Genomic DNA, 24,188 nt, shown 5'->3' with positions numbered 1-24,188 from the left:
TCGACAAAACACAGCTGTGGCAACATTCAAATTGAGTATGATTTCTGGAGAAAAATCATTTAAAGTTTTGTAGGTTATGTGGCTCAGTGAATGTTCATTACATTGTTACTGTTCACTAAATAGGTTAGTTTGTTTACCAGTAAAAGTAAATAAAATTAATTAGCTCGCTATTATGATAATTTTGTACCTTTGTAGAAAAAAAGAAAGAAAAATCATACTGAATATAGCCACCGGAAGCACCAATACAAATCTTCAGCGATAATTATACACAAATTCACGCTTTGTTAAGCTCATTAATTATTTACGATTTAGATTACCTAAGCATGCCTGTCGATAATTTCGCTTGAAAACACTAATTAGCGGTGAAAAAATTTGTTTAAAATGGAAATTTGAAGATTATTTATATCGAGATATATATCAAGCAAAAATATAATTTTACATCAAAAAAAGTTATCTATTTGTTAGGAACGATAATAGACAACAGAGCAGTTAGCTCTTATTTGAACAATGTTACTTAAAAAATTGCTACTAACCGTGGCATTATTGTTTTGTGTATGCAAGTTAACTCTATCAAGACCAACGCACATTGAGGCAAGCGATATTATTAAAGCAATTCATGACATTGATAATATTATGAACGACAGAAGTGATGAAAGTGACGATTCTGATGACGATGATGAAACAGATGACGATTCACTGTCTCAAAGAGATGAGATAAAGAACACAACGGCTAATGCTGGTGTTGCTGCAAATAAAACAACAGCTGAATCCGTACCAGAACCAGGAAAGGATAAACCTAAAAACGAAACATCCTCCGAAAAGCTTACAGAGGGTAACAAAGAAAAGCCAAAAGATGCACCAGCTTTAGGTGATGGACAGCAACTTACAAGCGAGGGAGCTGCAGGCTTAACAAAATCTGATCAAGAAAAACCCAAAGAAAAAGAAGCTTTTGCAGATTCCTCTAAGGAAAGCAAAGAAAATAAAACTGCTGTTGATTCAAAAGCCGAACAAGGAAGTAGTCAAAAAACAAAAAGTGCGGAAAAGGAAGAGAAAAAACCAGATGCCCACTCTAAAAGTGAAATTTCCAATGAAGAAAACAACGAAGATGAAGGAGATAGTGATAGCGATTCAGCTTCAGAGAATAGTAAATTAGACAATGAAGATACAGAAAAAGAAACAGCTTCTGAAGAAAATAAAGACTCTGATGAAGAAAAGGAGGAAGCTTCTGAAAATAATGAAGATAAAGATAAAGAAATTGAAGCTGACACGAATGCAGACGCAGAAAAAGAGGAAGCAAATGAAAACGAGAATTCCTCGCAAAATGAAGAAGTATCGTCTTCAGAAAGTGCAGCAGAAGACAGGGATCAAGAGAAACCGTCTGAATCTGACACAACAGAAGATACAACACAAAAAGAAAGTGCAGAAGAAACTAAAACTAAATCAGGTGCAGAACAAAAAGATGATGAAGAAGATAAGGTAAAAATGTTTTTCATTTCTCCATTTGAAAAGCAAACTGAAAATGATGCAGATGATTCCGCTTCAACAAGGCAGATCTTGACATATCCTGCAACAGGACATGGGTGGGGACATACACATCAATGGGGTCCGTCTCACATTTGGAATAGTGATTATCCATACTTTGCTTACGGATACAGTTGGGGCTGTGGTCACCACGGGTATGGCCCACATGGACATATCAAAAAATCTTCAATTAAAGGAAAAAATAAAAAAAGTGATTTAATGTGCCGTGATTATGTTCTTCTTCCTGCGATGTCAAAGGCAGCAGTAATTGCTCCACCGATGGAAGACGAGATGTCAGAAAATGGAGTAGCACGACAAACAGTTGTAAGCAAAGACGTAGCGTGCAACGATGGCGATACAAGTTGTGCACAACGACAAGTAATTGGAAGCATGGCAGGAGGGTCTTTATTTGGTGATGGCATGGGTGGGTTAGGTATGGGTTTTCCCGGTATAGCTGGTATCCACACAGGAGTAAGTGGATATAATGAAGCTGGCGGTCACGGTGATCACGTAGGGGGCCATCATGGCCATGGTCATGGTCATGGTAACTTCTATGGAGGAGGATATGGTGGTGGACATGGTGGTCATGGTGGTCATGGAGGACATGGTGGGTATGGTGGGTATGGAGGTGCATCCCATTTTTTTAAAGCTAATGATCATGGTTTTTCAAGTTATTGGGGCAGTAGAAATGTCGTCCCAAAAGTAGAAGAAACAGGCCATATTAAAAGTAAAGTTAATAAGAAAGCAAGAAGGAGATATTTTGCTGGCAGTGGATTTGGGGTTGGATCTAATGATTTCAATGGAGCTGTTGCCAATATGCCTTCAACAAGCTCTATTGATTTTGCACCAGGTGATAACGATAATGATATTGAAACTCCGACTGTTTTGGATGGTGGCAGATTTGATAGACTTAGCGGTGGCACTCCAGAGCTTGGCCACGATTTTGGTGGAGTAAGTGGATGGGGCGCAATTGGTGGTGGAGTTGGACAAGGCAGAAAGTTCGCTGGGTGGGGTGACACATTTAACACTGGGGAAAATTTAGAACAGGTTGGAGATAACGGTGTTGCCGGTGGATACGGCATTGGGGCACCAAATGGGTTTGTTGGAGGTTACGAACACGAAGAAGACGATGTCGAACAAGAAAGTCTTGGAGACGTACATGGGCCTGTCGGAAGGCCGTATATGGCAGTTGGTACAGCACAAGGATATGGTATGAGACCAAATATGGGAGGACCAATTGGACAAACCGGAATATTTAACGCTCCAATTGGGAACATTGCATCAAATGATTTTGGTGGTCCACTTGGACTTAATGGTGGCATTACTGTTCATGGAAAATATTCTAATTTTGCATATAAGTCAAAAATTAAGAAGAAGAAAGGAAAAGCAGCAAGTAAGAAGTCTGTCAAAGGTACTGCTAGACAAGATATTGCAATGCCAGACGAACAAGCTATGATGGATGTTACTAAACAAAGACAGTTAATTGGTTCACTTGGAGCCAGTACACTTTTTGCTGACAACGTCGGTGGAATGGGTCTTGGCCATCCTGGTGTTCCTCAAATGTCATCTGGTGTATCTGGCATACCAGGAGAATACGGAGGTACTGGTGGATTTGGACATGGTTGGGATGGAGAGGGACCAGGAATGCATCCTCATGGATATAGTAACTATGGGTATGGCGAAGGTGGCGAGGGAGGCGAGGGAGGCGAAGGTGGCCATTTTAGACAGCAATCAAATGCAGCTGAAAATACACCTCAACCTGAATCTTCTCAACAAGGTTGGTAATTTTTTTATGGTTATTAATTATTACGTTTGTACGTACGTCAGAATACCTACTTACATATACTTAAGGTGCTCGAAATTGAATTCTTTACAGCCACGTAATTCGTATTTTATTTGGAATTTTAGAGTCTGGCTCAAAAAGAGCTCTAATCTACCCTCATGGCAGTCTTGAGGGAAATCAAGTTATAACGGGACTTTCTGGAGCACCTTTGTCAGGTTCAGAGGTATTTTAATTAACTTATCTTTGTTGTATGTCGCATGATTGTCATACTTTCGTTGGTATATGTCAATGTGAATATAAATGTCAATGTGAATGTAATACTAATCCTATGTGAAAAATACCAAATAAGTTCTTTGGATTTAATCTGTCAAGAATAATTTACCTAACCAATTGATAGTACAATTTAAGAGCCGTTATATGTTCAACAATGCAAACAAGAAAACATTTGTTGTAATACCGCCGTACAGACAGTAACTACGAAAACGGACTGTTTAGGATTTGGATGATAACGTACCATATAACGCTGACCATGGTGTTGTTCCATTCATGGGACATCACAATGTCAGAGTACCTGTCATTCGTCATCATGCTCCAAGTCATGATGATGACGTAGTTGGACCTATTGCAGGACCAATTGGGGACGATGACGATAACAACAACCACGTGTCAACACCCGTTTCAGTACCATACACCCGATATGGTAACTTAGGCAATTACTATCATCACGTTACAAATCCTTATCAACCAAGACATGTTCATGTTGGTGTAGGAACCCCAAACGTTAAGGTGGAAGTAGAAACAAGTAAATCTCAAATAGCTCGTAGTCCTGCTGTGCATGTATCAGCTCAAGTAAGGATAATTAACTGCTTAATAACCAATTGTTTTCTGTTTTTGCATGTTGTTTGTGCATGACTAACATAACTGTCTTGTTGTGTGTCAATGTACATGACATGCTACACAATCAAGCTGTACGTTCTAAAATATGTATGTGCTTTTTTAGAAAATGAGTGAAATAAAGAAACTTGTGCATGATGTATCTGATTCCTTGACCAAAACAAACGAAAAATTGAAAGCATTAAGAAAATCGCATACACCAAAAGGTGGCAAACGACAAATAACTCCTGCCTTTACACCTGTTGTGTCAGAACCAGCTGGTGTACCAGACATTAGGTAAGAGATTCTTCTTTTAAATTTTCCTAGAAAATACGTATGATTTTTAACATTGTTGGATACGTAGCGTGGATAAATTAACGCATTCATTCTTTTTGTACTTATTAATTTATAATTTTCCATATTCTTTCACACAGATATCCAGTTCCAGCTGCAGATAGATATCCTCTAGGAGCAGGGTTAGCATATACATTATCACTTTTTTATTTTTGATTTAGCGCACCTAGAAACAAACAACACCCTACGTAAAATGTTTCAGACTTTAAAAACACATTTTTCTTTGCATTTTCTGCTCGCTTTATCATTTTTTCTTTGAGCATTTTTTCAGATGTAACTAGAAACCTTATAACGTCCTTTTATTTGATAGCTACATATGGCCTTCAGCTAATTATGGTCATCAATACGGTGGACCATATGCTTGGAGTAAATCACACACACCCAAGCATCATACTAAAAAAGGTTATAAACACAAGGCTAAAAAAGGTATTTTCTTGCCTGTATGGTTTTTGTCAATTGCGTAATGTGCTTTTATGACTTTATCTCCTAAACTAGGAAGCAATAGACATGTTTGCGTTTTTGATTTTTTGTACATTTATAACATTATCACTAGGTAAACATAGGAGATCCGTTGAGAAGGAAGAAAAAAAGAAGTCCAAGGTGGGAACAAAAAGACAATTTTTAGCTCATCCCGGATATGAAGGACATGGCGCTGGTGAAAGTTATCCTTATCACGGAGGTAGCAGTTCTCATTTTGTTTTGCTGTTTTACATGTTGACACTGAATACTATACACAATTTATATATAAATATAACAGAACGCAAACACATAGAAGTCGAAATAGTTGAAATAGAAGCATAACAGTAGCTTGTATGTTAAAACAGGGACTGTTGACTATGGTAAACGCATTCTTAAAGTGACTTATTTAGTGAGGAAGTTACGATGCACAACAGAACAATACAGCCACTTGCATGACCGCCATATACGTTTACAGCAATATACAATCCACCTTTTTCCGTTTATCTATTCACCTTACCCAATAAAACTTATGAACATACCTTTTAAAACCTTTATACGCATATACAAAAACAAAAACAAAAACACCCATTCTAATACTGAGATTTCCATCCGTTATAGGGCTACCAATATATGGCGTAGGGATGGGTTATCCAATGTCTCACGGCGGCTACGGTGGTCATGCAGGTGGCTTAGGAGGTGGTTACGGCCATCACTTAGGCGGAAGTCATATACTTGGAGGCTATGGAGGTGGTTTTGGTGGAGGTTTCCACGGAGGTTATCATGGTGGTTATGGTCATGCTATTAGCATGCGACCTGTCCATGTCGTCTCAAATCATGGCTATGGCGGATTTGGTTCACATGAAGGAGGCTTTGGGGGACATTTAAGTGGATATGGAGGTCATGAAGGAGGATTTGGTGGTCACGAAATTGGCTTTCCGGGTTTACATGGCTACGCAGGGTTAGGGGGTGGCTATTATGGACACGGTGGCGGTCATAGCCTGGGAGGATACGAAGGAGGAATGCATGGGGTTGTTTCTCATATTCCTCAAGGTTTCATAGGCGGTCATGGGTCAGAAGGTGGATATGGATTAGTCGGAGGCGTTGGAGGTATCGGTGGATATGGACATGGCATGTCAGGTGGAATGATTGAAGACCATGGTGCTCCAATGGCTCATGGACATATGGGCGGTTTTAGTAGCTTTAATGGTTTTGAGGGTTTCACAGGCGGTGAGCATGGAGCGGCTGGAGGTGTTGGTTATGGAGGCGGTGATCATGGGTTATTTGGCGCTGCTGAACATGGTTATATAGGAAATCATGGTTTTGGTCCAGTCGATGGTGGTGATGTCGGTGCGGCTGGCGGGGCTGGTAGCCTTGGAGGATTAGGAGCAATTGGTCCAGCAGGTGGTATGGGAGGCATGGGTGGAGGTATGAGCAGCATGGGAGCTATTGGAGGTATGGGTGCTATGGGAGGTATGGGTGAAATTGCAGGAGGCGCAGGTGGATTTGCTGGTCATGGTGGAGAGGCATATGGACATGGTGGCGAAGGACTTCCAGAAGGAGAGGCTCTTCCAGGATATGGTAGACAAAGTATGTTGTTTGAAATAACAACATCATGTTCTTTATTTCCAATTTTTTACATCAAGTTTGTGTAGCTTTTTGGTAGGCATAAAAATTTCTTACCTAATGTGTTCTAGATATTGACCAACCTGAACAACCTGGCAGTGATCAAGGATCGTTTGCACCAATGGGCAGAGGTCCAATGTCTGAACAAATGTCTGGTATGGTACCGGAGCCACAACAAGCTATGTTCCTCCCGCAGGTATTATTTACATTGTGTATATACTTCTATTTAAAAAACAATATTGCGAGCATTTAGCTACACCTATTGTTTTCTAACACAGGGAATGACCCCATACGGTGCTGATCTAAGAGCAATGGAATATCCAGGCAGTAAAAAATCTGAAGTCCCAAAAATTAAATCAACAAAGAAAAGCAAAACTCCTAAGAAGAATTGAGGTATCTTGAAATTTTTGATTTTATTATTGTTGAATACATGTGCCATTTCCTTATGTATTTTCACTTGTATTTTTAGGTTTCTAATTAGAAAGAGTGCTGACGTAAACTATTTAGTTGTCTTTTCTGATAGAAGTAGAATCGAAAACTACGCTCATGACATCTAACTTTTTTTAACATTCGCCATGTGCTCTCAATCCAGACTAATGTACTTTAAAATCTATCGATCTCATTGAACTGATCCTCAATGATTAACATCTGGTCACTGTAATTATTTATTGTTTTTGTTTTTAACGTACAATATTTTATTGTGGCGATTTTAATGTTTCTACAACTTATCTTGTGGCCAGCTAATCTGATTTCAACTTAGTCAACAACTAACACTTTCATATATATTCCTTTCACATTAGATTTTTTTAGAATACGTATTATACACTTTTATGTTCTTACATATGTGTTGCCTATTGTTTTAGTGTCACATCATCAAAATTATATATGTCGACCTCGTTCCCAGGGAATTGTAAGTAATCCTAGATAAAAAAAACAATACCTGAGAACAAGGTTGTATTTATGTGAATGTCTTTGATTTATGTCCAAGAAATCTTTTTGTTGATATTTCTCGTTTTTGAAAGCACATTGATAACACCATGTATTATTGGACATAAACCACAGATATTTTTATCCATCGTAAACATCATATAGTGTGTTACAAAGTATATATTTTAATAAAACGCAGATTTATTTTTGTCATTGGTAATATACAATTATACAGAAAGAAATTTGTTTTATATACGTGAATTTATCGACGCGCTACTGACTGTGTGCAAGAAATAAGTCGTGCTACGAAATAGTGTGGAATTTGAAGGACAGACCATCCTGTGGATTAACCACTAGCACATCCCATGGGTTAAACACTAGCACATTTAATATTAGCCGTATTATGTGTGTTCAAAACGGTTGCGCACAGCTTCATTTCGGGTCCCCTGCAGAGTAAGTAATTTACTGACGGGCGAACCCGTGGATTTTTCTGCGGATTAACGACCAGTCTCTATAATAACAATAGCCGAAGGACAGGTTGCATCTAAATATAGTGCTAAGTTGTATAAAGTATTAAAACTCCATTCCTACAAATTCTAGAATGTTAAAATTTGCTTTGCTCAATCATTCACTCGCAATATTAGGTTGTGTAGTCAAAAAGAGTGTAATGAATTTAACAGCATCAATATACATGCGCTTGCTAACTACTATTTCTGCAGGTAAAGGAAAAACACCTCAAATATGATTGTCAATTTAATTCTAACAGGTGTCGAATAAGCCTTTTTAATGCTGATACTCATACTTAAAACTTTTTATTGGCCTTGTGCCCACTCCATGAAATACACGGACAACCATATTTGCATTCTTGTTTACATAACACTCCCACGTGGTTTTTTTTAAATGTAAAAATTACCTGTAGTCTTTCTGTGCGTGGGTGAGAAAAACGTCGTGTTACGAACACACGAAATATAGCGGGGGATTTAATGAAAGGGCGACGCTGAAAATGGCTGCAGGCAGCTTCATTCTGTGTTTCTTCACAATTAATTTACTGACGCGTTAACGACTAGTCTCTATAATGACAGCCACATATTATTTTTCACGGACAGAATATACTCTGCCTGTTAAAAGAATTTTTTTTCACGGGCTAACAATTTGTCCATGTTATGAGGCTCGCTGTCCGTCTATAAACCAAATATTGAAATATCCACGGCCGAACTAGTTTGTTATTAATATTATTACTGTCACCAAAGTAATTTCATTTTTTTAAGTTTCAACTTTCAAAAGCTTTTTTTCACATTTGAATTATGGATCAAAGATGCATTTTAGATGCCGTGCTGCTCTTCTGAGTTGGAATAGTTGGAATTGTCTGACAATTATTTTTTTATATTTTGTAATCAAATAAATGTGTTACTTGCTACAAGTTAAAGTGATGACGGACAAAATGATTCCTATTTCACACAATCCAGTTTAAAGAACAATCGTTTTTCAAAAGTTCACAAGGTTGTTCTTACAAAATGTGTATGAAGTATATACTTCAGAAACTGTTTTTAGAGGTTAACAATGATCAGGATTATCCGACGAAGCCCGATTGGAAAACTCGAAAGCTCCGAAGGAATCTGATTGTGAGCTAGTAAATTTGTGCATGTGTGTGTAGCCAGCATGGTTTTTTTCTTCTAAATTGCAAAATCGGAAATTAAGTGAGTTAGAGAAGATACGCCCAATTAGTGGGTGGTAAATGGTATTTAGACCCATTTAAAACATGATACTAGGGCGGTAAATAAGATTATTTTCTTTACCTGACCTTGTTTAAACAATACATGATTTAAACATTTTAACAAAGAAGTCTTATCTGACTGTAAAAAGTTTTCCCAATATGCACATGCGCCATAGAATGACTTTGAAAGGATGAAGGATTATCACAATGAGCATTTTCCTTTCTAGTTGCCTTATCGAATGTCTAGCTTATTATAAGTTTAAAAAAAGCTGGCGCTCGAATTCTTAGTCTTAATGTATCTGAATGAAGAATACAATCATTTTAACTTTGGTTGTACTTGTTTTGCCATCTTTTAGCAAATATTATTGTCAGCTGTATAATTTACTATCAGCAAATAAAAATTACTGAAAAATTAATATTTGGTCAATTATTATCCCACTAACCATACACTAAAATGATCATAACAATAACAAATTTTGTCTAGACCAGCATAATGATTGCGGGAAAATAGCTATTAAAAAAATTGTTTCGTCAGTGAGGTCACAAGACTTTTATAAGTTACGCAAGCAAATATATTACCATAGTAATAACAGTATGGAGAGTTGAAGATAGCTATTACTAAGTCAAAAGAACATATGGTATCAATTCCTTTTTTTCTATGACAATAACGTAATAGTTCATTGAATTATTGGTGCTTACTATCGCATGAAGCAGTCAAAATGTGCACGGTCTCCTGTGGAAAAGATAATTTTATCTCTTACGCATACACGGTATTAGATGAAACAAAAGCGCATCTAATTTAAGCATCGTTAATAAGCTAAGGAAAAGATTGCTATCGGAAATAACTATAGAAAATATGGTTAGCATTATTAATGTTTATGAATTCTATTATATACATACAAGTATAAAAAACAACAACAACAAAACAGAAAAACTAAATAAGAAATATAATACATATCATTTATAAAAAAGATAAAATTAAAAAAAATAAAGTGTTTTAATTTTGTCGATTTTAAATCCGTCGGAGATCTGTAAACAAATAGAATAAACGCGAAATAAAAATATATTGTTGCTTTGTTATTTTTCTCATACTTGAATTGGTTCATTCTCGGTTAACGTGGTTGTTTCGTCTGGCACGCTAGGCGCCATGCTTGTCACATAGCTTTCTCTCCGCATAACTAACCTTTCACGAGATTTCAGTACGCCAAAGCATTGTCTCAATATTTTCCAGGAACTTTTTCTTAAAGACCGTGTAAACATTAAGTATGCAAATGGATTTACACAAGAAATAATAAACGGTGAATATGTTACCAACCAGTTCTCCAAACCATTCACGTGTTTATCCGTTGAAACTTCGTACATTTGACAGATCATAAAATTACCCCAAACAAAGACGAACGGAACTGTCATAATGGCTACGTTCATTGCAATTTTTATTTCACGGCATCTTGCTGGCCTTGTTGATGAGGCCTTATGGATGTCTGATTGGTTCATTAAACTTATCATAACAATAACCCTAGTAATTTTTTGTTCCATTTTTATATTCTTTAAGGCTGACGTCATAATAAAACTATAAGATATTAACACTAAAATGCAAGGTATGAAAAAGGTAGTTACTGCGGCTATACAAAAGTATACTACTTCATAAGTCTGGTTGTCGATCCAAATTCTGAAGATACCAAAGAGAAATAAAAGAAATGAATAACTCCAAAGTGTTTGAATAACATGTTTTGCTCGCCTTTCACTAAGATATCGCGGATATTTTAGCGGCATGGAGACTGCGATAGCTCTTTCTATACTGCTCCCTGTCGCATGCAGCAATGAAGCAGCCCCAAACGCGACATCCATGGATGAAAAAATAAACTTTTTAACTTGAACATTAGCGTTTACCATTGCACCAGTGTTAAACAAGATTACGAAGAATATCATCTCGAAAATAACTAAAATATCAGCGATTGCTAAGTTACTGATAAAATAACCAGTAGTATTGCGAAGTCTTTTTACCTTGTAGACCGTCATCAACACTAACAGGTTGGCAAGAAATCCAATCGGGGTTCCAATTATTAAGCAAAGCATAGACAACATTTCATACTGATGGTAAAGGTGTAGTGTCTGGGTTGGATGAGTTGTAGGGTGGCACATGTTTCTATATATAGCTGCATCACCTGGCATAGATGATGTGGACAAATGATGGCATAGATCATGCAGTAATTGATCAGTGTTACTATGTGTATTTCCAGCCCCAACTGTACCGTTCAGCATAACTGAAGGTATAGGATCGCAGCATAAGTCATGAAACAACAATTCTGATGCTGTAGTGTTTGCATTGTTAATATCTACTAAGGCGCAAATGTGTGGCAATAACTTTCTCACGACATAGTGTGTCAGACCTTCACTAACATGTAACTCTTGAACAAGTTGCTCGCAAGACGTGATGTTTGATGTACTATTCATCTTCAATTCAAACCAGTGTGATTATTTAATATTCATAATTTTTTTTCGTATCTAAAATGTAAAAAACAACATTGTTAGATGACATTTAATCACTACGTTGTTACGAAAGAGTAAAAAGCAACTGATAAAATGACAGCAACTAATGGACACATTCACACATATTAGGTAAGCACATGCTAATTGCGTGGATTTTTGTTTATACGTATTTTCAATTAATCCTATTTATATATAATAGACAGACCATGACTCAGAGATTAACAAAAGAAACCTCAATTTAAGAAGAAAACAATTTTTAATAAGAATGAAGTGGATTTTTTATGGGAAAAATATTAAAGAAAAAATGACAATTTGTTCTTAGTCACAATAGCCAAAGGCAAATTGATCGTGTTCGCTACTAATAAACTGACAAAATAATAATGATAATAATACATTTTTTAAATTCTATTTATAGTATATAAATCTATTTATAGCAGTCATAAACATACGTTGGTTGAAGGGGATTAAAGTATTTTTTTATGATCAGAGATATGGATCGATTTCAGAAAATTTTAGCCTTTTTGTGAGTTTTTATCTAAAAGTACTGATCAAAAATATAAAGCACCAATTCTGTCATCTCTTTCTTTCTCTCTTTATCACTCTACCTACGTTATCTCTGCGCGCTGCTTTATTTTCAACCCACGATAATGTTAAAACTGATTTGATAAAATGTAATGCAAATTTTAAATCATAAATTCTCAATCAAATAAAATTCGTCGATAAAAAATAACTATATACATAAAAACATAAATGAAATAAAATGTATGTCGTAAAAATCCTACCAAATTCTAACAATTTCTTTAATTTCTAATCTTAACTGTCAATTGACATCGTTTATTTAAAACCAATACACAACCATTGGTCTTATTTAAGACAATCATTCTATTCAAATCTTCTTTTCGTTACTCAGTAACCGATGTCTGCTGACGTGATGAGTTTGATAAAAGTGACGTCGTTGTCATGGTACTAGCTCGTCGCAAATCATTTAACTTGACAAACGTCGTACTGATCACCCGATACGATTCCTTTCTTAAGGATCTTGTAAAAATCAAATATGTCACTGGATTGACACACGAAATAATAAATGGTAGAGAGTTCATCATGAACATGACGACTTCATTATTCGTTATCTCATCATTGATCACTTCTACAATGCTATAGATCATATAATACCCCCAACCAAAAACGAAAGGCGTGGTCATAATAGCAAGATTAAGAGCGAGCTTGATTTCACGAAAACGTGCGGGACGATTCGGCGTGTTGGGGCCTAACATGGCAATAGCAAAAATGGATTTGTATATTTTCCTGTCCGTTTGTAAATTCTTCAACGCAATCAATGCAATCTTGACATATGAAATCAAAACAAGCAAGCATGGAACAAGAAAACTGCAAACGACAACAAAGAAAAACACATCATCTGCATACTTTGCGTTGTTCCACCAGTACCTGATGAGAAAAATTATAAGGACGATGACACAGTATACCCATATAACAATCATTGAACCAATGGCTCTCTTCTTCGTAACTATTAAGGGATAACTCAGTGGTTTAGCAACAGCAATAGCTCTTTCAATCGTGATAGCTGTTACATAAAGCAACGAAGCCGAGCCTAACATGGCATCGATGGATGTTATTATGATGTACAACCCTTTCTGATGCGAAGTTATGTTAATATACTCCAAACTCACAAACAGATAGCTAACACTCTCAATAATCAAAATCAAGTCAGTAAAAGCAAGATTACATATAAATAAGCTAGATGCAGTTTGAAGCTTTTTGCATTTCATCACAGTTAAAAGGATCAGCATATTTGAGAGAAGGCCAATTGGACCAAGTATTGTTATTAAAAGGATGTAACCTAAAGGTACTTCAGGGTCCTGGATGTTCTTCGTTGGTGATATGTGATCATAAGAACAGAAATTTATCCGTGATGAATTCGTCAAGTTCACGTTATGACAATTGTAGTTCAGGAAACTGTTAAGTGCATTGTAATCCACCGGCACATTGCTGGCATTTTGACAACAATATCTCTCAAATCTGTTTGTATGATTGGTAAGATTGTACGCAGCTGCATCGCATAATTCTTTTATAATGAATATTGGAAGATCCAGTGTTGGTTTCATTCCCTTTAACACGCTATCGCATGATGTGCTGACAGCTGTGAAATTTGTTGAATTTATCATTCTTGTTGAGTTCCTAAGATGCGTGCGTGGTAGCTTTAAACCTGAAACAAAAAAATAACTTTTTGCAATCAAACATAAAGAAAAGATAATAAAAGTAAAAACATCAACAACATTAACGACAACAAAACAACAATAACAACAATAACAACAACAACAAAAACAATAACAGCACATTAGCAATGCCAGTAAGAATAGCAAAAACAAAAATGAAAAAATTAACAAATAAAAAACAATAGAAAAATAAAGAAACAAAGAAACAAATAAGTATATACATGACAAAATTGACAATAAGGATAATTTCTAAACACCATGCTTTAAAGTCTTTTTAATATAATTAAACCCAGCAGGACTTTTTTTTTCTTTTTTTTAAACTCCCACACGCTACTAAATAAGTAAAAAATATATATAGCTAATGAATTTGTTTCAAACATTTTATGTATAGAATAGACATTACCTATACAATGATTTACGTATAACCAAACTAACTAAAATGGCGCTGTTTATTGAAATATTGTGTCACCTGTGTTCATTTTAAAATTTTGTTCATTAAACATCATCAACGCGATTAAATTAATTACTTCAAAACAAATGGAGTATACTTCACTCTTCCTCACAGTGCTTATTTTATCCTGGAAGGTGGAATAATGGCAATTAGCATAAAGAGTAATACAATATTATTGCTAATTAATAACTTCGCATAGCATTTTCACCTTGGTTATGTTTGTCCGTCAAATCATCCGGTACCGACAAGAGGAAAAGTAACTCACAAAGCATTCAAGAAATGTAAATGTATAAATAACTAGCCCTAGGTCCTTTGAAATCCAGGAGAATTCGCCCGCCACTATTTGTTGCCACCATCTTTAGTTCACGGACAGAAAATTGGGTATTATAATATAGAATAGTTTCGAGGCCGTAAAATATCGCATTTCATGTACAAAATCGCGCAGAGACAGTAATATATATAGATAAACTGTACGAATACGTCGGTGAACTGGCTACCTGTGGAAGCAGGATAATTCAGGATGTTTTCTTTAATTTAACTGATCGGCGTATCCATGCAAAACGAAACAGCTGATAGCAATAAAACAGACAAGACTCCTCCTTAAGGCAATTTCTTTCCAATCTGATGCACTAATGTTTAAATGGAGTGTTTTTGTTTATGATTGATAACCATTAAACAATTGTCAAATAAAGAAAAAAACAGATAGATGGTTTGGTTTAATTTCATCACATAAACTCACTCATCTTTTGTTATTTATTTAATTCTTTATTCGTTTACATTTCTATATATGACCTAAGTTTCTTTTTAAGAAAAAAATGTATTCGAGATTAAAATAAGATCATCATTGCTTAGATTAATTCTTATTAATCCGAGAAATTGCTAATAAAATAGGGGTTCTTTGTGAGATGAGAGAGGGTTTAGAAAGATAACGGGACATATCTCTCCGTCTTAAGGTTATGGTATGTCTATACATTCTAATTTTCTCTTGACCTGTTAATTATTAAGTATTTAAGCAGTGGTTTTGTCACGTTGATAGTTTAATTGTCAGTCATCAAAAACAGCAATTTCTGGCAAATATTGTCCCAGTCATGAGACAAAACGACCATTATTAATGACGTGAAGACTAAAAGTATAGACAACAACAAAAAATAGCGTCTAGTTCCTATGCGAACCTAACACATCTAAATGCCTATCTATCTAAAGGATGGAATGTAAACTCAAAAATGTGTTTACAAAATCCTTTCATCCTGTTTATTATCAAACTTTTAATTTCTTTTCAACAACAGCTCCGCCCTTTAGTAATTTCTCGTGCAATATTTATTTTTTTGACCTCGCACTACAAATATGCTCAAACTTCTCAAGGGAAATCCCATATTTCCTGTCCTTTGTTTAAAAGTACCAAAACTGAACAACGTGTATTCCACTTTAATGACAATTTTAATTCCACATCTCCTCCTGTCCCTTTTCAGTGTATAAAGAAATGACTAAAGACGTGCTGTGACTTTTTCTGAACGTATCTTAAGTTACTTCAAGAGACGATCGTAAACGCTTGAACCAAATTTGTTTCACAATGTTTATATTTCCTGTTAAATTGTCCTTTAGTTTTCCGTGGCTAGAAAATGGTTGAAATATTCCATTGATCCACCAAAAGTAATTAAAATAATTTTAAATGCACGGTTTGTTTGTCTCTATCATATACAACACGCTGATTCGTCCTTTTCCATCTCAATTCTTTGTAACGAAAACAGCATGTTGTCTTTTTATGCAAATCCTATCAGCTTTCCTCTTTGTAGCTGAGTTATCAAAGAGATTGAACAAATAGCGTTCGTGATGTTACAACAATTTTCGAAAACCCGTTGGTAAAGATAAGATTTTGGTCCTGAGAACAATAATTTGATCAACATGACGCCAATTTGTCTAAATATCATACAGATACATCTACGATAAAATGCACGAGAAACGTTTTGGACAGTTTTTTTGGACAAGCAACTTATTTTACATCTTTACCTATATTATTCAGATCTAAAGAATGCAGTTTGAACTGTTTAAAAATTAATTTCTTATTAAACGAACTGTAAAAAGAATTTGATTACCTGTCTACAAAATAACAACAATCCAAAAGGGAAAGCGCTTCTTCAAGTATATGTTTTAAAATTCCAAAATAAATTTTCTATTTGCTTCAAATCAGATCATGTATAAAGGGGCCTTTCAAATAAAAAGTCCTTAATTAGACGTGCTCTCCTGGAGCTCTTTTAAACTAAAATGGCATTGATTTGTCGTTATCATATCAGCCTGTTAATATAAAGTTATGGAATTTGCTTGGAAGGGGTTATTAAAGTGATTATAGGTGTGATTAGAATGGCTTTTTCGATTACAAAACCCCGGGTTTTTTAAATTGTCTCCAAGACAGCCAGCACGTATTATAATATAGGAAATGGGTCATAAGTTAAACCCTGAAAGTGATATGAAGAACTACATGATAGCTATAGTATTTTTTGTAGCCTGGACTAATTTTTTAAAAAAATGATTTAATGAAAGTTTTGTTTAACGTGGTTTGCCATTGCTTAACTTTGGTGAGAAAATTAGTGAAAGCGCTTCTGATAAATCACCTACGGCGCATGATTTTATTTTTCACATTTAAAAAGGACTTGTGCAAGTGTAAAGTTTTGTATTGACTGTTATTTCTTATACGTATTTATATTATGTATGCTAGTTACCAAGAGGTTGAATGCTTCCATTTATTCACTCACAGGTAGTGTTTAAAACGCTAGTTTTGGAACGAGAAGTTAAATTTATCCTTCGCTGTTTTGCGCATTTCGGCGCTCTATTGATGTCATTTCAAAACCTTGCTGGACCACTTTGTTGTGTCTAATCTTTTTTTCTTTTTTTGCGAAATTTTAATCTTTGGTTGGGCCTTCATATTGTTGACTAAATAAAATATTAAATAATTTTGAGGTTCAAGCTTTTACTGCAAAAATATCCCTTAGTATGAATTCCCCCTGTTCCCCTTTCCCTCTGTCAATTTTACAGAAATGAAAGGCGTGGAGCAGACACTATCCGAAATCTGCGTTATCAAAAAACGGTGTAACAACGTTCCCATTGGGAAAAGAAGGGGGAAGGGGTGGTCTGTTATTGAATAATGCTATTTACTCTTTTCCATCTATGACTTTTATGTTTTAGCTTGCAATACTATTACGCAAAGTAAAAAGTGTATATCAAATAGTTTTGTGCTTTTAATGTTTTATGGACAGATAGGTTTACGCATATAACGTCATTTTAACTAAGCGACGTCATCATTATTGTTTTTTCTCGAATGAAAATTATTTTTGCCTTTACACGTCTGCCAAGTGATAAGAGGGAAATTAAGGTATTATGACCGTAATTGCAGTAAAATGGTCTGTCATTGGCGTGATAGGCGTTATTTTTGGCGTCAAGGAATGGAAAGGTGTAAAAATCAGGTATTTCAGGTACTTCATATTCAAATCTCAGGTACAAGTATTTTAATTTCGTAACATAAAAGTCAATATTAACTATATCCCCTCGTTGACCTTCAAGACACAAACAAAACTATCTTAAACTATAAAGAGCTTAAAATGCTATTTAATAAGTCTTTTTGAGATTTTTGGAAATTTTTTTTGAAAGTCAATATTTTGCATCTTTATGTTTAAATTACGCTGCATAAAATTATGACATCATCAAAACAACTGCTATTTTTTGTTATCAATGATTTCAGGCCACCTACTGGCTTAAAATTATATCAATGAATTTACAAACTTTCCAGGACTCTTAAATCTTTTGTGACGATCCTATATCACAAACAACATAGAACAAAAATAACGAAAGAAAAGTAATGGACCATTTAAAAATAAATGTGTCATCATTTTCCCATTTATTAATACATTCCTGCCTTTGATGAATTTAAATAAGTGTTTCACAAGAAAAACCAGATATTTATATTTAATTGTGAAAGTTCCCTCCAATAATTTATATTAAATGAGCGTGGTTTTCAACAGGTAATAAGCTTAGACCTCATGCTTAGGGATTGTTTACATTAGAGGCAAGAAAGGGCGATTTCCGAGTCTGAACATTTGGCGTTGTGATTCTGTCACACTTAGCTGGGAAATTGTCCTGAGAAGAAAGTTTCCATTTAAACACAAGGTTATTTTTAGTGTAATTATTGACGAAAGCGTGATCCCGCAAACGTCCTGTTCCCATTCCGCCTCCATGTAAACAGGCCCATAGAACTAAAATTAATTTTTTACTAAGACAGACGAAGTCTTAAAACCATAAGCGACTCAGTGATAAGAATAGAACTGCGTATCATACTAGTAGACAGAGATTTTAAGTTTAATATTTTATCCCAGATTTTGTCTAGTGCTTAAAAATATTTTTTATAGTTTACATCAACCTAATCTTTTTTACTTCTTCATTTCTGTTTTTAATCTAGAAATTTTGGGTATTCTTTTTTCTTTATTATATTAATTTTTTATCTATTTATCTGCACGATCTTTTTAGGAACACTGAAATACCAGAATTTTTAACGTTTTTTAACTCTATCCCTATTTTCCCCCCTCCCCCCCCCCTCTCCCCTAAAAAGCCTAAAAAATTTTATTGAAGTAAATAACACTACAATGGTGAACGTAATGCTCAATTCAACGCCTTCGGTGTTAATTAAATTCCTAATATTGTAGGGTAGCGTTCATTCACAGTGTGGATATCGTATACAACCCTCTACAAAATTAGTGACACTCCCCCTTTTTTTTTTCCTCAATGCGAACGTTTGGTCCCTGCTCAACGTTTTTTCTTTCTGCACAATTGACAAAAGGAGGAGAAGGGGAAAAAGAGAAAATTTCATACTTTGCAGTGAAAATATACTTGTTTCACATAATCTCTCTTCAGACGTCAGCTCTATTAGCTGACGTATGAAGTCAAGCTTAAAACCTTAAAATTGGTATATTTAATATTTTATGTTAGTGTTAATATTTTATTTAGTGTTGGTGGAACAAGGTTTTTATACAAAAGTGGTAAAATGGTTGGAGTGTTCCAGTGGTATTCTATATGGCACGTTGAAAACTTTCAATCACGTATATTTTACTTTATTCCTTAACGACGAAAATGAAATTATCTTTTTTCTAATAATCGTAAAAATTCCCAAGGAAGTCTATTATATCCATTATCTCTACTAATCTTTCCTTAAAGATAAATTTTATTTTTTACCAAAAAAACTTCCATGTAAAAATCAAATAGTTTTTACATCAGAATTCGTCATGCAGTTATAAAAGTCCTAATTTCAGAACACAAAGACTAAATGGATGTATTTCATGGAAAATGATCTTATATAATGTAATGTCAAATCACTTTATCATTCCTTTTTGAAAAACTCAACTACTTTAACACGTAACATATAATTATATAATGGAATAAAATGAGATGAATGAGTTAAAAAAGTAGTATAAATACCTTTTCTAGCGATCTGCTCAACGTACAGCACAACTTAATTATGAACTGTCACACATTGGATTTTCGATTGATCAACCTATGGAGGAGAAGTGAACGCTCGTTAAGAATGTTAACAATGATACAAGCCATGACAGTTTGTAATTAATTTGCGTAATTTAGATATTTATTGTTCATCCACGGTTGGTTCCTATGAAACAGAATACGTAAGAGGTTGGAGATGGAAACTCGATCAGAAAAAAACTAAGTGATAAAAACATTTGTTACAAAAGACTTTGCCAAGATAAAATTAAATTTTCTACATTTGGTATCATAATAGCCGATCTAGTTATGGAGTGAAAATTAATCCTCTAGTAAGCATACACGATTATTTGGAGACACTTAATTGAAACATGCTTCCTATTATTTGCACTTGGCTTCAATCGACGATTGTTTTCGTTATCAATGTTGATAAAAAAGATATTTCGGTGCTATAATGGAAATAATTGAACAAAAAAAGTGGATTATACATGCGATATTTCCTTGTAGTCGGTAAGTTAAGCTAAAAATATAACTGTTCCTAAAAACTAAAATTTTTTGTCGCCAAGACGCCAAGATTTTATTTCAGTCTAAGAGGATTGCAGTATCTGATAATGCATGTAGCTAATTACAATATTTTAAAAGAGGGTTCCTTTAATCTTTTCACTGTAGGGAATGATGAAATCAGGCGATGTTCGAAGGAGAAAAGGGAGAGGTTACTAAGGGTCTTGTCAGGGTATCTCAATTAACAATATTGGGTTGAGTTTGCATTTATCTTTTTATATAACTTGATAACGCCTTTGTTTGATAAAAATAAGTTTTTTGTCCTCTATGCTTTCTTTTTTAAACAAAAACATACAGTTTCTCATCATATCTAATAAGCTTTATTGTCTTTTTCGGCATTCGAGAAGATAAGAACAAATTTGCATATATAATAATTTGAAGACATAGGAAAAATGTTGAACTATAATTCAATTTAAAATGCTTTATGAAATATGTCAATTATTTCTGTGTCAAATGAATTTCAATCACAGGGCCAACAGGCTTTTTACTTTCGAACAGATGTCCGTATCAGTACATCACTATAGCGCATGCGCAGAAAATAGATAAAATTTCTTCTAAAACTATGTAATTACATTTTAACAACATGCTTACTATGATATAAAAGATCGAAATTGCATCAATTTGAATCTAAATTGATGCCAAATTGCTTTTGAATTACTTGTTAAGGGCAATGCTGTGACTTCACTGAAAAATAAGTTTTTTAATAACCGTGTTAACAAGCTTTGATCACGTACTAACCCCAGCCTTCCATGCTGTTGTGACGGTGATCAACATAATTATACACGATAGCTACAAAGTAACGACATATTTGCTCATTTCCTATTGCGATTATCAAATAATACGAAAATTTTCGACATAGATTTATTTATGATGTTAGCCAACACCACGTTAGTCAAATGAAATACTTCGTGATGCAATTTTAAAGATTATTTTAATTCTAATGATTTTTTTTTAATGTGGTTTCACGCTGGCACCTTAAAAATAGTCAAGGCATAATTTTATATCAGCTCGAAGTAAATTTGCTGCGGCATTTATACACAGTATTATTTAAACCATATGCTTCGCCTGTTTTTTTTTCACGCAATTCCGGATGCTAAATTTGTCAAAAACCTATTTTTAGGTCATTCTGTGCTCGCGTAGACAAACTTGATTGATAATGAGGTTGATACAATGCTTTTAAATCTTCCTTTTACATATGACATTTGTTAATGGCTCCTCCAGAATTAAGCACGGCTAGCTGTATAAAACTTATATGATGACGCACCTAATTTTGCATAAAGAAAGATTTCTACAATTTAAATTTAGGCTACATTTTTTTTAAAAAAAAACAATGCCAAAATCTAATCAATCGCACAAAAAGTTTCCAAGATCCTAAATAATTTGTTGGGGCGAATATTTGATAGGTAACAGCTAGTATAAATGAACTGAATACTTTGAAAATAAAAAATAATAAACTTACGTAGGTTAACAAACTTTTTGGGGCGTTATTTCCTGTTAAACAATGTTTTGGACGAAGTGCAAAAAATCAATTGTTTATGAAAAAGTGTTTTATGTTTTGTGTATAAAGGTGAAGGTATCTTTAAACTGCGCGGTTGGTCTTAATGTCCCTGTTAACCGTGCAGGAGATATGTACTGTGCCAGACCAAGCCAAATTTTTTACAGGGTGTGGTAAACCTTGAAATACGAAGCATGTTTTCCAAAAAACTCAAAATATCCATGGTTTTTTGCCGATAATATTTCATCATTGAACCAGATGCTTGCCAACCTGCAACTTCGACGAGAATGTGCACTATCAAATAGGAAATTTAATTCTTTCTATAAAGGCCTCCATTTTGATCTCGAAGTTGAGTGATCACGTGTTCTAGCTGATAGATGACGGGTTGGTTTATTAGCCTTACTTTTGACTAATTACCATGCTGTGGAGACTAAATGTTAAGTAAAGCCCTTTATCAATGGCGCTCGGGCGGGTTCATTTATAATGACCTGTTGCTACTTGCGTACGCTGATTTAAATTAAAACGAGTTTAGATATGTCTAGGACAGCGTGTAAAGAAAGCAGAGGTTGCTTTATTTTGGAAAAATTTAAATCCGTAAAATGTTTTACCTTTTAAAAAATAACAGAAAGCTAACTCGTAAACTTGCTTTTAAGTCCATCAAAACGAATCATTTTATGAATCGTTTAAAAATGAGGTACAGAAAATACTAAACAAACATTAATGGTACCGAAAATCTTACGAACTATTCCTTTCTTTCAGCCTTGCCATTTTGTTTTAAATATCCTATTTTCCAATTCTTTCATTTTCTTCCTCACTGAGTAGTATATATTTGATCTAGAACACATGTTTTCTATTTTCATCCGTGCTGAAGCTTACGAACGCTTAAGTTCGGATTGTTTGCCTTGCTACTAATATGTTGATTCTGCAATCTTTCATTTATAAGAGATGGGGAAACACGATAGTATACACAAAACGCATTCTCAAACAAAGAAATAAATCTGCTAAACAAAACAGCACGTATACAACTGTCAATTAAATCTCCCATAGTCCTTTGCGAGAGTTAAGTATTTCGTGGCGAAGGTTTTTTACCTACTAATAAATTCCCTACTAGATATACGTACTAGGAAATTATAACAACACATGGAAAAAGTTACTATTGTGACCCAGAAGCAAGCTCATCTTTTTAGTATGACATGAAGAATCGTTGATTGTTTTTGTACCGTTAATTGCCATGGCAACACCCATACGACAGCAAACAAACTATTTCAATCTGTATACAATGTAATTAAACTTCATTTTTTTTAAAGTTTATTTTTTTAGTGTATTTCTCAACTTTTAAACATGCATGCGTTATAAGAAACATACACTATAAGAATTAGAATCAGACCCTTGCTTTTGTTCCCATAAAAATGGTGTTCAGAAAGAGATTTGTCAACTTGTCGAGCTATATCTTTAATTTTTCACATATTTCTCGAATCAACAGTTGAAAGCAGCTTTAATCTCAGTCTCAAGATAGAAACATCGTTTTTATTTTATCAAAAGTGCAGGAGGGGGGAGCGGGAATGGGTTTCTATGAAAACTTCGCTTTTGTTGAAATTAAACCTTCTTTTTATCAATTTTTGTTTCTTATTTTTATGTCTTAAACGCAGTAGAAATTACACATGAAATAAGTTATAAGATGTCTTCTAGTGTTGACTATTAAAAATCGCATTTGCGATTTTTAATATTTTTGTGTCACCGTTAGTGCACAGTTAAATGGACGATTTGTTGCTTGTAAAGAAGGATTTCTTTTGATAGCTTGTCAACAAAAGAACACGCCATACGTTATTTTAAAACCGCAGCTAAGTAGACAAACAAGTAAATGTATTTATTTATTGAATTAGTTATCCATTCATTTTTTGCATTCGGTTGGTTGCTTCGACCTCACCGATATGATCCAATCAAAGTGAGAGTAGCACATTTTCATTTACGGATTGTCTCCTTCTGACATCATCGGTCGTTCAAAACATGATTTCCAGTTCGCACCTAGTGTCACTATTAGCACGATAAAACTAACAAAAGAATTATAAAAAATTTTTAATAGCTAATTTTATTTAAGTCAAATTCTTTAAGAAAGATAAGCTTTAATTAATTAGATAATATTGTTTCCGAACTAATTTTCACTAAAAACACATATTTCGCCGTACTTTTCTGTGTTTTACAGTCTTATCTGTTCGCTATCTGCT

The 24,188-nt window shown here is 34.5% G+C and overlaps 3 protein-coding genes across 8 annotated transcripts; 1 reads left to right on the top strand and 2 right to left on the bottom strand.

Moving 5' to 3' along the window:
• The first annotated feature begins 327 nt into the window (after positions 1 to 327).
• Positions 328 to 8,049, top strand: LOC130653621 (hornerin-like). 5 transcript variants are annotated; one of them, XM_057456145.1, is made up of 11 exons: positions 330 to 3,298; positions 3,430 to 3,527; positions 3,800 to 4,153; positions 4,305 to 4,474; positions 4,612 to 4,653; positions 4,842 to 4,957; positions 5,085 to 5,213; positions 5,609 to 6,577; positions 6,685 to 6,809; positions 6,892 to 7,006; positions 7,083 to 8,043. In XM_057456145.1, exons 1-10 carry the CDS (start codon positions 508 to 510, stop codon positions 7,003 to 7,005), a joined length of 4,908 nt encoding a protein of 1,635 aa, XP_057312128.1. In that variant the 5' UTR covers positions 330 to 507; the 3' UTR covers position 7,006; positions 7,083 to 8,043. The 5 variants fall into 5 exon arrangements, with proteins under 5 accessions (XP_057312132.1, XP_057312131.1, XP_057312128.1 ...); XM_057456146.1 differs by having other exon boundaries at positions 331 to 3,298; positions 5,085 to 5,210; positions 7,083 to 8,042; XM_057456149.1 differs by lacking the exon at positions 5,609 to 6,577 and having other exon boundaries at positions 328 to 3,298; positions 5,085 to 5,210; positions 7,083 to 8,049.
• A 2,049-nt stretch (positions 8,050 to 10,098) lies between these two features.
• Positions 10,099 to 11,857, bottom strand: LOC130653619 (alpha-1A adrenergic receptor-like). Its single transcript, XM_057456142.1, has one exon. The coding sequence runs from the start codon at positions 11,706 to 11,708 to the stop codon at positions 10,341 to 10,343; it is 1,368 nt and encodes a 455-aa protein (XP_057312125.1). The 5' UTR covers positions 11,709 to 11,857; the 3' UTR covers positions 10,099 to 10,340.
• A 232-nt stretch (positions 11,858 to 12,089) lies between these two features.
• LOC130653620 (histamine H2 receptor-like) lies at positions 12,090 to 23,215 on the bottom strand. 2 transcript variants are annotated; one of them, XM_057456143.1, is made up of 3 exons: positions 22,703 to 23,215; positions 19,890 to 19,965; positions 12,090 to 13,968 (listed from the first exon to the last, which is right to left on the bottom strand). In XM_057456143.1, the coding sequence occupies exon 3, from the start codon at positions 13,925 to 13,927 to the stop codon at positions 12,647 to 12,649; it is 1,281 nt and encodes a 426-aa protein (XP_057312126.1). In that variant the 5' UTR covers positions 13,928 to 13,968; positions 19,890 to 19,965; positions 22,703 to 23,215; the 3' UTR covers positions 12,090 to 12,646. The 2 variants fall into 2 exon arrangements, with proteins under 2 accessions (XP_057312126.1, XP_057312127.1); XM_057456144.1 differs by lacking the exons at positions 19,890 to 19,965; positions 22,703 to 23,215 and adding an exon at positions 14,382 to 14,685 and having other exon boundaries at positions 12,091 to 13,968.
• Between the last annotated feature and the right edge of the window lie 973 nt (positions 23,216 to 24,188).

This window comes from Hydractinia symbiolongicarpus, chromosome 8 (assembly GCF_029227915.1).
Source record: "Hydractinia symbiolongicarpus strain clone_291-10 chromosome 8, HSymV2.1, whole genome shotgun sequence".
Classification (NCBI taxonomy): domain Eukaryota; kingdom Metazoa; phylum Cnidaria; class Hydrozoa; order Anthoathecata; family Hydractiniidae; genus Hydractinia; species Hydractinia symbiolongicarpus.
This window is presented reverse-complemented; position numbering and strand designations above follow the sequence as displayed.

Bases quoted from the DNA above. Each gene is read 5' to 3' on its own strand.
- LOC130653621 (XM_057456145.1), top strand. From the start codon at position 508: ATGTTACTTAAAAAATTGCTACTAACCGTGGCATTATTGTTTTGTGTA. The intron at 4,154-4,304 runs GTAAGGATAATT...GTGCTTTTTTAG, and splicing joins CTGTGCATGTATCAGCTCAA to AAAATGAGTGAAATAAAGAA. The intron at 4,475-4,611 runs GTAAGAGATTCT...TCTTTCACACAG, and splicing joins GCTGGTGTACCAGACATTAG to ATATCCAGTTCCAGCTGCAG.
- LOC130653619 (XM_057456142.1), bottom strand. From the start codon at position 11,708: ATGAATAGTACATCAAACATCACGTCTTGCGAGCAACTTGTTCAAGAG.
- LOC130653620 (XM_057456143.1), bottom strand. From the start codon at position 13,927: ATGATAAATTCAACAAATTTCACAGCTGTCAGCACATCATGCGATAGC.